Source organism: Stomoxys calcitrans, chromosome 5, assembly GCF_963082655.1.
Source record: "Stomoxys calcitrans chromosome 5, idStoCalc2.1, whole genome shotgun sequence".
Taxonomy (NCBI): Eukaryota; Metazoa; Arthropoda; class Insecta; order Diptera; family Muscidae; genus Stomoxys; species Stomoxys calcitrans.
This window is the reverse complement of record NC_081556.1, coordinates 160801008-160814778: the sequence shown is the minus strand read 5'-3', so window position 1 is coordinate 160814778 and position 13771 is coordinate 160801008. Positions and strand designations below refer to the sequence as shown.

The window sequence follows — 13771 nt, the reverse complement described above, 5'->3', positions numbered from 1 at the left end:
TTTAAATGCAATATGCTTCACTTATGTATTGGGTTGCCCAAAAAGTAATTGCGGATTTTTTAAAAGAAAGTAAATGCATTTTTAATTAAACTTAGTATGAACTTTAATCAAATATACTTTTTTTTCTAAAGCAAGCTAAAAGTAACAGCTGATAACTGACAGAAGAAAGAATGCAATTACAGAGTCACAATCTGTGAAAAAATTTGTCAACGCCGACTATATGAAAAATCCGCAATTACTTTTTGGGCAACCCAATAAAACTCCTGGAACACGAGTTTGAGGTTTATGTTTGGGTCCATGATCACTCCATAGAAATAAACACCTCCGGGGGTTTTCCCAAAAATGCAGCGGAAAAATTGTTTACCGAATTATAAAAGAAAGAGTGGCGAGGCGAGTTTAGGTCTAGCTGCTGACATAGACATAACAGTAATTAATATATTTTTACAATAACTTTAAGAACTACATACATTTATCTTGAATATGTTATGATTAGATCGATGCTAAAGAAGCCATTATGCCATTAACATGTATCTTTTGATCATAAAATATATTAAAATTGCGTCCAGAAATTTACAACGGTTGTGGAAAGACTGTCTTTTTTATCTTCTATATATGAAATGTATTTGTCAAAATTTTGAGCAGCTAGACTTTTTTAAAAACGGACAGTCATAACAGTGCTTCGGGGTCTAAAAAGCTTCCAATTCAATTTAAAAATGATGAAAAAAACCTACTACCTCGATCACTAACATTTTTTTTCGTCACTCGATGCGTTCGCCAATTCAAGGAAAACAGCTGTTTTCCCTTTAAAAATTGGTGAATGAATCGGGTGACAAATATCCTGACTAATATTTAGGCAACTTTCACTTAAAAAATTAATAGATTCAATAATTTTTATACCCACCATCGAAGGATGGGGGTATATTCATTTTGTCATTCCATTTGCAACGCCGATTTAGGGTCTTAGGCCCATGAAAGCCATATTTATTATCCGATTTTGCTGAAATTTGGGACAGTGAGTTGCGTTGGGCCCTTCGACATCCTTCGTCAATTTGGCCTAGATCGGTCCTAATTTGGATATAGCTGCCACATAGACCGATCCTCCGATTTAGGGTCTTAGGCCCATGAAAGCCACATTTATTATCCGATTTTGCTGAAATTTGGGTCAGTCAGTTATGTTAGGCCCTTCGACATTCTTCGTCAATTTGGCCCAGATCGGTCCAGATTTGGATATAGCTGCCATATAGACCGATCCTCAGATTTAATGTCTTAGGTCCATAAAAGCCGCATTTATTATCCGATTTTGTTGAAATTTGGGTCAGTGAGTTGCCTTAGGCCATTCGACATCTTTCTTCAATTTGGCCCTGATCGGTTCAGATTTGGATATAGCTGTCATATAGACCGATCTCTCGATTTAAGGTTTTGGGCCCATAAAAAGCGCATTAATTGTCCGATGTCGCCGAAATTTGGGACAGTGAATTGTATTGGGCCTTTCGATGTTTGTCTTCAATTTGGCTCAGATCGATTCAGATTTGGATATAGCTACCATATAGACCGATCTCTCGGTTGAACAATGACTTGTACTTATAAGCATTTGGTCTAAATCGGATGATATGTCTATATAGCTGCTATGGGGCATGAGGTATGCATTTTTCACTGGATTTTGACAAAAGATTGTTCACATATATATCCGAGGTGGTGGGTATCCAAAGTTCGGCCCGGCCGAACTTAACGCCTTTTTTTCTTGTTTAAATGTAATTAAAATTGTTGTCATTTTCAATTTAAAAATTTATTGCTTCAATCATTGTTTTAATTGAATATAATCGTGATTGATATTTTCAATTAAAAACTTGCAACATGGTTCACATATATTTGAAACTCCTGCAACATGAATTTAAGGTTTGTGTTTGGGTCCACAATCATTCCTTAGAAACAAAACACTTCCGGGGGTATTTCCAAATATTAAACACAAAATACAGTTTCCCGAATTATAAAGGAAAGAGTGGTTAGACAGTAACTTTATAAATTACATCCATTGGGGCAGTTACAGCAACAGAAAAAGATTTATCTGGAATATGTTATAATAAGATAGATGGTAAAGAAGTCGTTTTGCCATTAATATGCATATTTTCATCACAAATAGAATAGAATTGAATTTAATCGAATCGCATCGAATAGAATAGAAAGACTGTGTGCGGGAAAGTTTTATCTTCTATATCGCAGATTCAATGAAAACATTTGTTTTCACTCTATAAAATCAGCTGTTTTCAATGAATTGGCGAACAAATCGAGTGACAACAAAAAGATAAAACTTAGTGGTCTAAGCAGTAAGTTATTTCTATCACTTTTAAATTGAATCGACAATTTTTTTAGACTCAACAGCACTGTTATGACTGCCCGTTTTTGACTGTCCGGGAATATTTTCGAAAATAAACGCAAAATATTGTTTCCTGAATTATAAAAGAAGGAGAAGCGAACCAGCAACTTTAAGAATTACATGCATATGGGAATAGAAAAACATTTATCTAGAATATGTTATAGTTAGATCGATCCTAAAGAAGTCGTCATGCCATCAATATGCATATTTTCTTCATAAATAAGTTTATTGCGTCTAGAAATTTAAAAAGGTAGACGGAAGACTGTTTATGGAGGAGGTTTATTTTTTATATATACATAGAAAGTATTTACAAAATTTTGAGCGGCCAGAATTTTTCAAAAACGGACAATCATAACAGTGCTGTTGGGTATGAAAAAAATTCCGATTCAATTAAAAAATGATTGCATCAATTAATTTTTTAATTGAAAATTTCAATCACGATCTTAATTGAAAAAATAGTTCAGAATCAATTAAAAAAATTATTGAATAAATTAATTTTTTGACATGACATTTACATATGTTTGAAACGTAAACTGTACAAATAAAAAAAATATTACGAAATGTTTTCAAGTAAAAGTTTAAATGAAAATAAAAATGTTCAGTCATTATTTGGACCAATATTTTTTTCAATTACGATCGTGATTGTTATTTAGGCAACTTTCAATTAAAAAATAATAGATCCAATAATTTTTTTATTGAATCTGAACTTTTTTCAATTGCGATCGTAATTAAAATTGTCATTTTCAATTTAAAAATTTATTGATTCAATCATTGTTTTAATCAAAATCGAGGGTGCGCCGTATATAGTGCGTTTTTCGGAAAAAGTTTAATAAAAAATTTGCATATTTTCAATTAAATTTTAAGTTGATCCAAAGTTCAATCATTGTTTTATTCTATCAATTAAAAGATACAATAAAAAATGATTACACTTTTCGAAATATCCAACTAGTTTTTTAATTGGATCAACTTAAAATTTAATTAAAAATATGCAAATTTTTTATTAAACTTTTTCCGAAAAACGCACTATATACGGCGCAAAAAAATTTCAAAAATTTTAATAATTGGATCAATTAAAACAATAATTAGAAATTTCAAAAATGTTTAATCATCTTTTTAATTTTTTCAACCACCTTAAAAACTGTGATTGATTTAATCATTTTCGTGATTGAAGCATTTTCAATTAAATAATTAATTGGATTCATTAATTTTGTGATTGAAACCGGTTTTTATTTTTTCTGTGTAGGGTTTCAAAAAGAAAAGTTGGTGAGGAATGAATGATATAAATACATATATGTTTATTTCAAAATTAAAAGACAAAATCGTATCAAACATCACTTTATGCTGAATGTTATGAGAAGCAATTTAAGTAATGAGATACAATTCATTGGAGCCTATATCCAAGTTTATTCTGCTGGCAATTAAGAACAAAATGTTCTCTCTAGCACACTGTATGTTGGTATATTTATCGCCCACCCATCCATGGTTTGTTCGAAAAGAAAGATACGATTTGAACTTGCATTTAGGCTTCGACTAGAGGTTACTCATCAGAAATGCCAACTTTCAAAGGATGCAACCCATTTCGTTGGATACACCCAATCCGGAAATGACGATAAAAAGTTTTTATATTCCTGTGTGTACGTATGGGAGTGATATAGGAAGTGGGCCCCCACACCCAAACGGAAAGAGGGTCCTTCTTGAGTAGCAGATTCTCTCTGGAAAAGAGAAATAAAAGCTTACAAACATTTCTTATTGTGATTTAGGTGTCTTACCTCCACTTGTATCCAAAATTGGAATGGCGTATCGTCCATGGAGTAGACATGGTAAGCAAAATAAGGCGGCTTATCGCCTTCGTCCAACATGACCCTATTAAAGGACCAGTCGACAATTTTATTTTTATTATGTGGATCGATGTATATGACCGCTCTGTCTGCAGACCTCAGGCTGAATGAATAGTTTACATGAGTATCATTGATATAGGTCTTGGAGGTTAATTTTAAATCTGTGGCAATTACAAAGTTCGGCCGGGAAGCTGGTACCCATTTCATTGAGTTTCTGTAATAGACAATTTGTTGAACAAAATATGAACCTTACATTTCATATACACTTACTTCCAATCCATCCATCGCGTGTTGTACAAAGGTAACCCACAAAATGTTTCTGAGGCGCATTGCTCATCTGTCCAAGACTGCGGCAAGGCGTCTTTCAATGTAGTGTCATCTAAACTATAAGGCCTAGTGTCTACCGGCTGAATATAAAAGCCAGTGTCATTTTTAACCACCAATCCCGCATAGTCGCGAATTATGCGTTCTGTGTGCTGAAAGAAAAATATCTTCGTTATTGATGTGAAGGGGGGGGAGGGGGCAAGATTCAAGAAGCATTACCAAGACGTAATATCTTTGGGGAGTCACATCCTTGGTGTATGGAAAGCCAGCAGGTGTGGCCGCAATTATAATGAACACCACACATATAACTGCGAATATAGAAGAAATTGTCTTCGATTTGCGAAATTTGTTCAAAAGCGGTAACTGGAATGGGTAAAAAAAGTAAGACACGATACCCCAGCCACACACAACAACAACAACTCACAATGAAACCGCCAAAGTGTAGAATGCATAAAATCGAAAATATTGAGAGTAGCAGCTCAGGTCTGCTAGTGGGACCATCACGGCCTTGCATTGGTATGAAGAAGGTCAAGAACAAAAAGGACAAATAGGTATAAAACCAAAATGGCATCACTTGGCACAGCGAATGGATGACAAAATAATAATCCTCTGCAATAGACAAGAATCATGTTAAATGTTATGTGCCCCACATCCTCATCGTTATGCAAACAAACTTTTTGCGAATTTGTCAACAGCCATATTCAGAATTACGGAAACCGTATAGAAAAAGACTGCTATCATAACACAAAAGGATGAACGTATCCCAAGTCCAGTCATTGTTAGGCAAATAACGGCAAGCAGAAGACAGTGAGCATGCATGAAGCAGGCGATGGTATTATTCAGTCCCATTGTATTCTGAAATCATAAAAATACAAAATTTGTAAATATGTATTCATTTCATTACATGTGAGTCATCCGTCCAAAATGGGGGACCTTAAAATACTAAAACTACCATCTAACATTGAGGCTTTCGAAAAACTGCCTTTCGCATTTTACAGCCTACACTATAGCATGGGGCTTATAACAATCCCTGAATTGATCTTTTTGAAACCTGAGGCCGAATTACAGAATACATGATCGAGTAGGCTTCCGTATCGAATGAAATTTTTTTCTTGTTTTAGTTTTATTTTAAAAATTATTTCTCGACACAGAGTAGTTTTATTGTAATCTCATTGTATTAATAAAAAAAATTAATATCATATTGTATTTAATGCATGTTATACGACTTTCTTACTCACATTAATGTCGATTTTTTTTCATAAATTTGTTAGCTTTAAAAGCATTCGCATTCGTAAATTTCAAAAATTCTCGTTCTATTGAGCAAACACAATACGCACGTTTGCGGTAATTTGGCGCTGATACCTGAAGTACACTGATGGCTTCCACCACCCACGCCACAATCCCATGGCAGCCGGTTGTACGTACCGGATTGACCCGATGGAGTTCTTCATCGGCAAGGGCTGCCGCCTCAGTGTATAACACACTGCTACAACAACAACAACAACCACCCACTCTACATGCGGTCAAGATAGGTCCGATTTGATCCCTTGACCTTCTAGAAGCCTAGATTTTAAAACTATTTCTAATAAAGTTGATATGTGAAATACTCGTGCACCGTCTAGGATCCAGGAATAGATATAGCCGCATTTAAACTGGTCCCGCCAAACGACTTCTTGACGCTTGCAACAGTAGTCTAACTCTGAGGTGGCCCTTAATGTTCATATGTCGTCAAACTTGTCCACTAATCCAAGGTTATGGCCGGACAATCATAATACGTTCTCACTTGCCACGCCATTTTCATAAATAATTACCTTATTTTTCCTCCAATGTATGTATAATCCTGGCCCTAAAGCCAAAACAAAAAACATTGGACAATAATAGAGACCGAATATCATCCATGTCTGGGTGTACCAAGATTGCGTCATGCTCAGAGCTTCGACAATGATAGCTATCAATATCGTCAAGCCCACAGCCACTGCCACTGTGAGTAATTGGAAGCCGAAAATAAGAAAGAATTGCATGTAAACCGGTTTGGCTTCATCTTTTTCATCCGTTCCAGACATTAGGAATACCGACAGAAATATGAAGATAATGGCGCAACAGCACACAATTGAGTTGATAATTATTCCTGTCGTCTCCGTATATGCCACCATGAACCAACCCAGGAAATCGTAGAAGACCACATGTCCTTCAGCATGTTCCTGTAAAACAATTAACAGAGTGCATCATAGCAAAACCAAACTCTATATCATACTCCTACTTACCTCTGGATTGGTTAGTTCCTCGGCGTTTGCTAGGGCCCAGGTTAGAGCCAAAACATTGTCTCCAGTCGTCTGATAGGTTCCTCTCTCCAAATTCTGGAAATTATCGTATTTAGTGTGATAAATGTAACCGTTCAACGCATGAGCCATGTCCAAACCGGGAACACCACGATGATCGCGAAAGATGCGAAAATCCGTATCGGATGGCACGAAATTATTTTGAAACAACTCTTCGGCCAAGGTGGTGGCAAAAGGATGTGGAGCAGATTTTATGTAGTACTAGAATTTTGTATAAAAAGAAAACTATCAGTAAGTTTATACGGGTTCATCGGGGCCGTTTTTGACGTTGCAGTTGAAAATCATGCATAAATGAAAAATTGCAAAAATCGAAAATTATTACGAAAGAAGAATTTAAAAAAAAAAAGTTTATATATGAGCTTCCCCTTCAACTAAATGATGTTTTCGTATGATAAATTTTTAAAAAGTGAATACTACATATTGGTATCCACCGTGGCGCATAGGTTAGCATGCCCGCATATCGTACCCCAACGCCCGAGTTCAAATGTATGTCTCGCTTCTATCACATAAAGACACAAAATAAAAATGTCAAACAACAACACACAACAAAGACAACAGACAACAATTAAAATTGTGCGAAATTGATTCTGATGCAGCGACATGTCGCAACTATTTTTCTCATAGAACTCAGTACCACTTGTACGGAATGTGTTCGCATTATCTTCGTCACCATTTTTTTATAGTGCGTTTTGACAGTTGTTCGTGTGAAAAATCGAAGACAGTACTATGCTTTACGGCGAAGATCTTTAAATTTTACGATTTTTATTTGTTTCTCTTTCAAAACGAGCTCAATGATCGGAGATTTTCTTTGCAAATGGAAAGCCAGAGATTGTAACACACCAACCACTATGGGACGCGTTTTGGCTTTGGTTAGAAGACTTTTCAACCATATTAGGTGAGATGGCTTCAAGGGCCGTGCGTTGGTACGTTGTATTTGAATCGTATTAATTACGAAAACGCCTCTATGATACAATTACCACATTACCAATAGCGAGGGCTGTTGCCGCTGTCTAGCGTTCGAAGCCATCACTACAACTTCCAACAGATGCACAGAATTATGTGTACCACGGAAGAAGTGTAATTGTCAGGTGGCACTGGCTCTTAATTAAATACTGGGTGCCAATGATACTCGAGATGACAAGGCGAGTTATTGGCGCCTTCAAATAACCAATGGCCGACTGGAGGCGAGCGTCGTCTTGGAGCAAGCGGCTCGCCACAACGGGGGATACATGTGCAATACCACAAAATCCATGCGGTTAGGGCGCTGGGCCAGTAACCCGCCCCTGAAAACTATGAGAAACAAAGGAATAGTAAAAATGGATCCCCCAACGTTGACGACCCACGCAAATGACAGGAGGACCATGATTTGCGGATCTGCACCTGGAATGTCCGCACTCTTTATAGAGAAGGTGCAGTATATAACCGCCTTACAGGAAGTGCGATGGACTGGGAATGGCGTCACTACAACACCAAACGGTGACGAACTATACTATAGCTGCCATAACACGAGGCATGAATTTGGCCAGCTTTACTCCGGTGGATGAGAGACTAGCCACAATCCGCACAAACGCCAAATTCTTCAACATCAGCATTATTTGTGCCCATGCCCCGACGGAAGACAAAGACGAGCAGACCAAGGATATTTTCTACGTGCGCCTAGAGAGAGAATATGACCGTTGTCCCGCCCATGATATTGAAATCGTTCTGGGAGGTTTTAATGCGAAGATAGTTTAGTTTAGCCCTCACGAGATAACGTCCAGTAATGGGTTGAGACTGATAGATTTCGCCGCGGCAAAAATCATGGTAGTTAGTAGCAACCCTGCAATCAGTAGCAACGCGCCAGATGAAGGAGAGGTATCGGGAGAAAAGGAGAGAGGAGAAACGTCTATTCCGCGGAAAGAAAAAGGAAATGCAAAGACGGGATTGTGCGAATTGAGATGTACAGGAGTCAGAATGAAGTCCGGAAATTCTACCAAAGAATTAAAGATCAATCCGATGGCTTTTTATGCAGGCACATACTCCTGTAGAGACAAAAAAGGAAATTTGGTAACTGACACCGATAACATGCTGAGGATATGGAAAGAACCCATCAGCTAGTGTCCGACGTTGGCGGCGAAGAGGATACCGCAGGACCAATCAATGATGATGCTATAGAATGTTTACCTCCTAGTCAGAATGAGGTCCAAGTAGCAGTGACCCGACTAAAGAACAACAAGGCAGCAGGAGCCGACGGGTTACCCGCTGAACTATTTAAGACCGGAACCGACACGCTGATAAGGCGTATGCATCAGCTTATCTGCCCGTTATCCGTGTTTAACGCAAGCCCCCAACCCTTCAAGGGGCTGCCGCAACATGCTTCAAACACAACAACAACACGCACAAAACATTTTTGATTTTTATAACTTACATAACCAATTTGTATATAAGAAATCATCTGGAAAAAGGCACTTAAAAGCAAAGGGTTAATTTTTTTTGAAATTTACATATGTTTTAGTACATGTAAGAACTAAAAGAAAGAGCATGACTTTAAGTCCGTGTAATACAGGGTTACCATACTGCCAAGGTTCGTACTTTTTATCAAAATAATTTTCGAACCGCTATAACTTAATATATGACTGGATATAAAAACGCCCAAAAAGTTTCTTCTGCAGAATTTCTTAAAGTTTAGAAATATGTATCAAAAAATACAAAAAAAAAAATACATAACAAAAATTTTAAAAAATATTTAACCCTTTAGCCCCCTTCATTGTTTTTCAAACTTACAACTAAGCCCAACTTTCTCAATGTTCGTTTGCAACAACATAGTCATTGGTTTACAGATTCTCACGAAATTTTACTCGAGGGGTGATTTTATCACTCCCAACACTCTGATGATTTTTTTAGAAATCGATTCAGATTTTAATCGCTCCCATATATAGGTTCAAGGTTCTCTTATGACTCCCTGATGAATTTCATAGATATCGGTTCAACTTTAGATAATGCTCCCATGTACATATATGGTTCATTTTCGTTCGTTCGTTTTATTTTTTATACGGCTCGTACCCGGAGACCCTACGCAAGGCTCAGAACCAGTGGCGATTGTATTTTGGAGTCTTAATATCTATTCATGGGTTCTAATATATTTGATTTGTTTTTCTTGGACTTCATAACACACATGGTTTTGGTTGGTGTTGGTTGGTGTAGACTTACCTTGATCAGCCAAGGATGATCGGGTCCAGTTTGAAAAAGAACTTCCTTTCCACCGGAACCTGTTGAGTCCAAATTTATTAACGCCCTTAAAGAAAAAAGTGGCAAAAGATTTTATTTTAACTTGCAAATGTATAATAAAAGGGATTCTAAAAACACAATTTGAATATGAACAACCAAAAGTTAAAACATATCTCATAGTTGGCAAATCGGTGGCGTTGTGACGCATAACCAGCTTGAAGGCCTGGTTATGCATGCTTTCGTAAATGTAGAAGAACGTGTCAGCTGTGTTGTTTTGTCTTATGAAAACACATGCAACCGATTACCGAACGTCGTTCGACCGTAACATGAAAGTGGAATTCAGTAAAAACAAAATTTTACGTTCCGTTTTCGTGTCGGCTGTAAGAATATGTGAAGTTTGAACAAATTTCAAAACCATAAAATGTGTATTTAGAAAACTGATAGTTCTATTCTCAGATTTCCTTGTGTATTTTAACAATTCATTGTTGATATAAGAAGAAATTTTAATATTATCGCATACGGGAAACGAAATCGTGAGCGCAGAATCTATTCAGAGATTTCAAACACTCCGCCACGCACTTCGGTTTCACTGTCCTCGAACGCAATGCCTTGAGGTCCGCCATACTGTCCACATAAATCCTGAGTTTCGACGACCGTAAATCCCTTACCAGAATATCTTTTGCGGCTGTCGTTTTGACACAGAGCTCTGCCTGAAGGAGTGTCTCGAAGTATACCCTGATTCGTTTCCGGACTCCATATTGGAGCCATCTGTGCTGTAATTTATATCTCCTCAATTCGTTTCTTCGACTGAAATTTCGCTGATCTTCGAGATAAATTTGGGTCGCATCAGCAGTACGACGTCGTCCGCATAAGCGATTATTCTCACGCCATCCCTGAACACACTATCTCCGAATTCCGTATTGATAGTCCTGCTACGTAGCATACAGTCCGACGTGGCGGTGACTATCGACCCTATTTCCACGTTGTTAACCAGACCTTTTAAGAAGGTTTATTTGACAGTTCTATAAAGGAAATTTGACAAATAAACTTAATTGAACTTACTGATGCGTAGACGGTCTCCTAGCCGATCTAGCTAAAGTCAACTCCTTGGCATCCACTACATACAATACAAAAAAATCATATCGGTCCATATATGAGGATATATTGTAGATGCCTTACAGACCGTGATTATAAAAGACTCATTTTTACTCGGTATTACTGAAAGCAGACAAGATTACTGATTTCGCAAACATAAGGCTGTGTTTTAACAAATATTTCGCTCTGTTATGTTAAATAACAAATTAAAACTCATATTATTTTATTCGTTTATTTAATATTTAATTAATTCATAGTAATGAATGAACGCGATCCACATTGGTTCATATGGGATAAAACTCTTATATAATCCGTTTCGGCAATTTGGATTGACTGTGAATATTTTATTCGATTTTTCGGTACGAGGCATTTGAAACAATGTCCAGCGAACACAAACTGACCACACGCCAACTAAAGGGTGATTTTTTTGAGGTTAGGATTTTCATGCATTAGTATTTGACAGATCACGTGGGATTTCAGACATGGTGTCAAAGAGAAAGATGCTCAGTATGCTTTGACATTTCATCATGAATAGACTTACAAACGAGCAACGCTTGCAAATCATTGAATTTTATTACCAAAATCAGTGTTCGGTTCGAAATGTGTTCATTCACCGTAACGTTGCGTCCAACAGCATCTTTGAAAAAATACGGTCCAATGATTCCACCAGCGTACAAACCACACCAAACAGTGCATTTTTCGGGATGCATGGGCAGTTCTTGAACGGCTCCTGGTTGCTCTTCACTCCAAATGCGGCAATTTTGCTTATTTACGTAGCCATTCATCGCTGAACGGTGAATGAACACATTTCGAACCGAACACTGATTTTGGTAATAAAATTCAATGATTTGCAAGCGTTGCTCGTTAGTAAGTCTATTCATGATGAAATGTCAAAGCATACTGAGCATCTTTCTCTTTGACACCATGTCTGAAATCCCACGTGATCTGTCAAATACTAATGCATGAAAATCCTAACCTCAAAAAAATCACCCTTTACTATGCACAACAATTCATTTTTGAATTTTGAAACGAATGTACTGCACAATTTTTTCGACTTGGACTGAATTTGAAGCAATTCACTTCAAATGCTATTTATGGCTTAACGTGATTTTTTTCTAATTTAATTTCTCAAATTTTGACTTACTTGCAATTGGGTGCCCATTTGTGTTGCGTAATAAATCCGTGAGCTGCCAGAAGATTACTTTCCTCCGCACCATTCAACAGAAAGACAATGGGATTCTTTAATTCCTTTTCCGAAATAGAAATTACTCGCAAAACCTCCAACATAACAACAATCATGACACCCGCATCTGCAGCAGCGGGAGAGCCCACTTCTGAATCATAGTGGGAATTCACCAATAAATACGACTCACTACTCGTGTTCTTGGGCGACAACTTGACAATAATGTTGGTGACATTGTGATAGGAAGTGGCCATGCCCCAAAGCATAAAATCCCCCGACGAATGCTGTACATCGACCTCTAAGTCGTACAGATCTTGGCGTGACGCTGATTTAATCTTTTCAATTTCGTTTAGCAAAAACCGAAGTGCATGGACTTCATTCTCCACAGTGCCCGTAAGCTTAACGCCAATGGATGACAAACCCAATAGTTGCATTTGAGCTCTCTCGCCTATAAATTCATCAGGATGAGCTTTTTCATCGCGTATGCGTAGGGTCTCCGGGTACGAAAAGAAACTTGGTATTACAGTAACATAGAAGAGCAAGAACCAAAAGGCACAGAATACAGGTGCCCAATACCAGTTAATCTTTTTCGATTCGGCCGCATCTCCCTTCGGATCTGGGTTAACATCGAAACTATGTAACTTCATTGCCACCGGCTACACCTTGATACTACTTGCATGCAGTAGTACACCACAATCGAAACTGAGTTGCCTCTTCGAAGCGAGGGGAGCATAGGCCAACTGATAGATGTTATCTTAAACTACAACAATTAGCCTATTCGCACGATTGTTACAATAATAAAAGTAAAAATAGGCGATTAGAGGCGTCCATATCGATTGGGGGAAAATAAGCCAAAATGAACTTCCACTGCCGCACTGTGGCATAACATTTCCCAAAAGAACTGGGCTCTTCACGAAATTAATTACATTAATACAACAAACCCTTGAAACTTTTTAAATATGTGATTCATTAGTTCTCAAACCTAATAAAAGACGCATTCAAAATGTATATTAGAATTAAAGTCGGTTGCTGGCAAACTTGTCTTTCCTTTCCATTTTCGCCGAAAATATTTTATGCGGCTGAAGTGTGTTTCAACGCAATCATAGGCAGGAACTTTGGGTTCCGACCTTCGTAGTCTTGATCTTTGTCATGAGAAGCTCAGCTGAGAGCTAGGGAGTGAATCTACAGGTTTCGACTAGTAGAATGCTCCGTACGAAGTAGCTGCAAATGCAGTCGCGGATAATCAGCGGTATCAAGGGGAGAGTCTCGGTGAGAGGCCAGGCGGCACTGGCTCTGAGTGTCTCGATATGAAAAGACGAATTGTATGCGCCTTTAAATAACCAATGGCCAACACGTTGCCGCAACGTGCTTGCCCACCTTTAGGAGCTTGACGCGGATCGCTACTTCTACG

The 13771-nt window shown here is 37.7% G+C and overlaps 1 protein-coding gene across 1 annotated transcript; it reads right to left on the bottom strand.

Annotated features, from left to right (window-relative positions):
- Window positions 1–3645: 3645 nt before the first annotated feature.
- LOC106090145 (endoplasmic reticulum metallopeptidase 1) lies at window positions 3646–13055 on the bottom strand. Its single transcript, XM_013256239.2, has 10 exons — window positions 12322–13055; window positions 10065–10149; window positions 6801–7076; window positions 6348–6737; window positions 5211–5391; window positions 4961–5145; window positions 4756–4899; window positions 4483–4688; window positions 4144–4426; window positions 3646–4086 (listed from the first exon to the last, which is right to left on the bottom strand). Exons 1-10 carry the CDS (start codon window positions 13005–13007, stop codon window positions 3919–3921), a joined length of 2604 nt encoding a protein of 867 aa, XP_013111693.2. The 5' UTR covers window positions 13008–13055; the 3' UTR covers window positions 3646–3918.
- Between the last annotated feature and the right edge of the window lie 716 nt (window positions 13056–13771).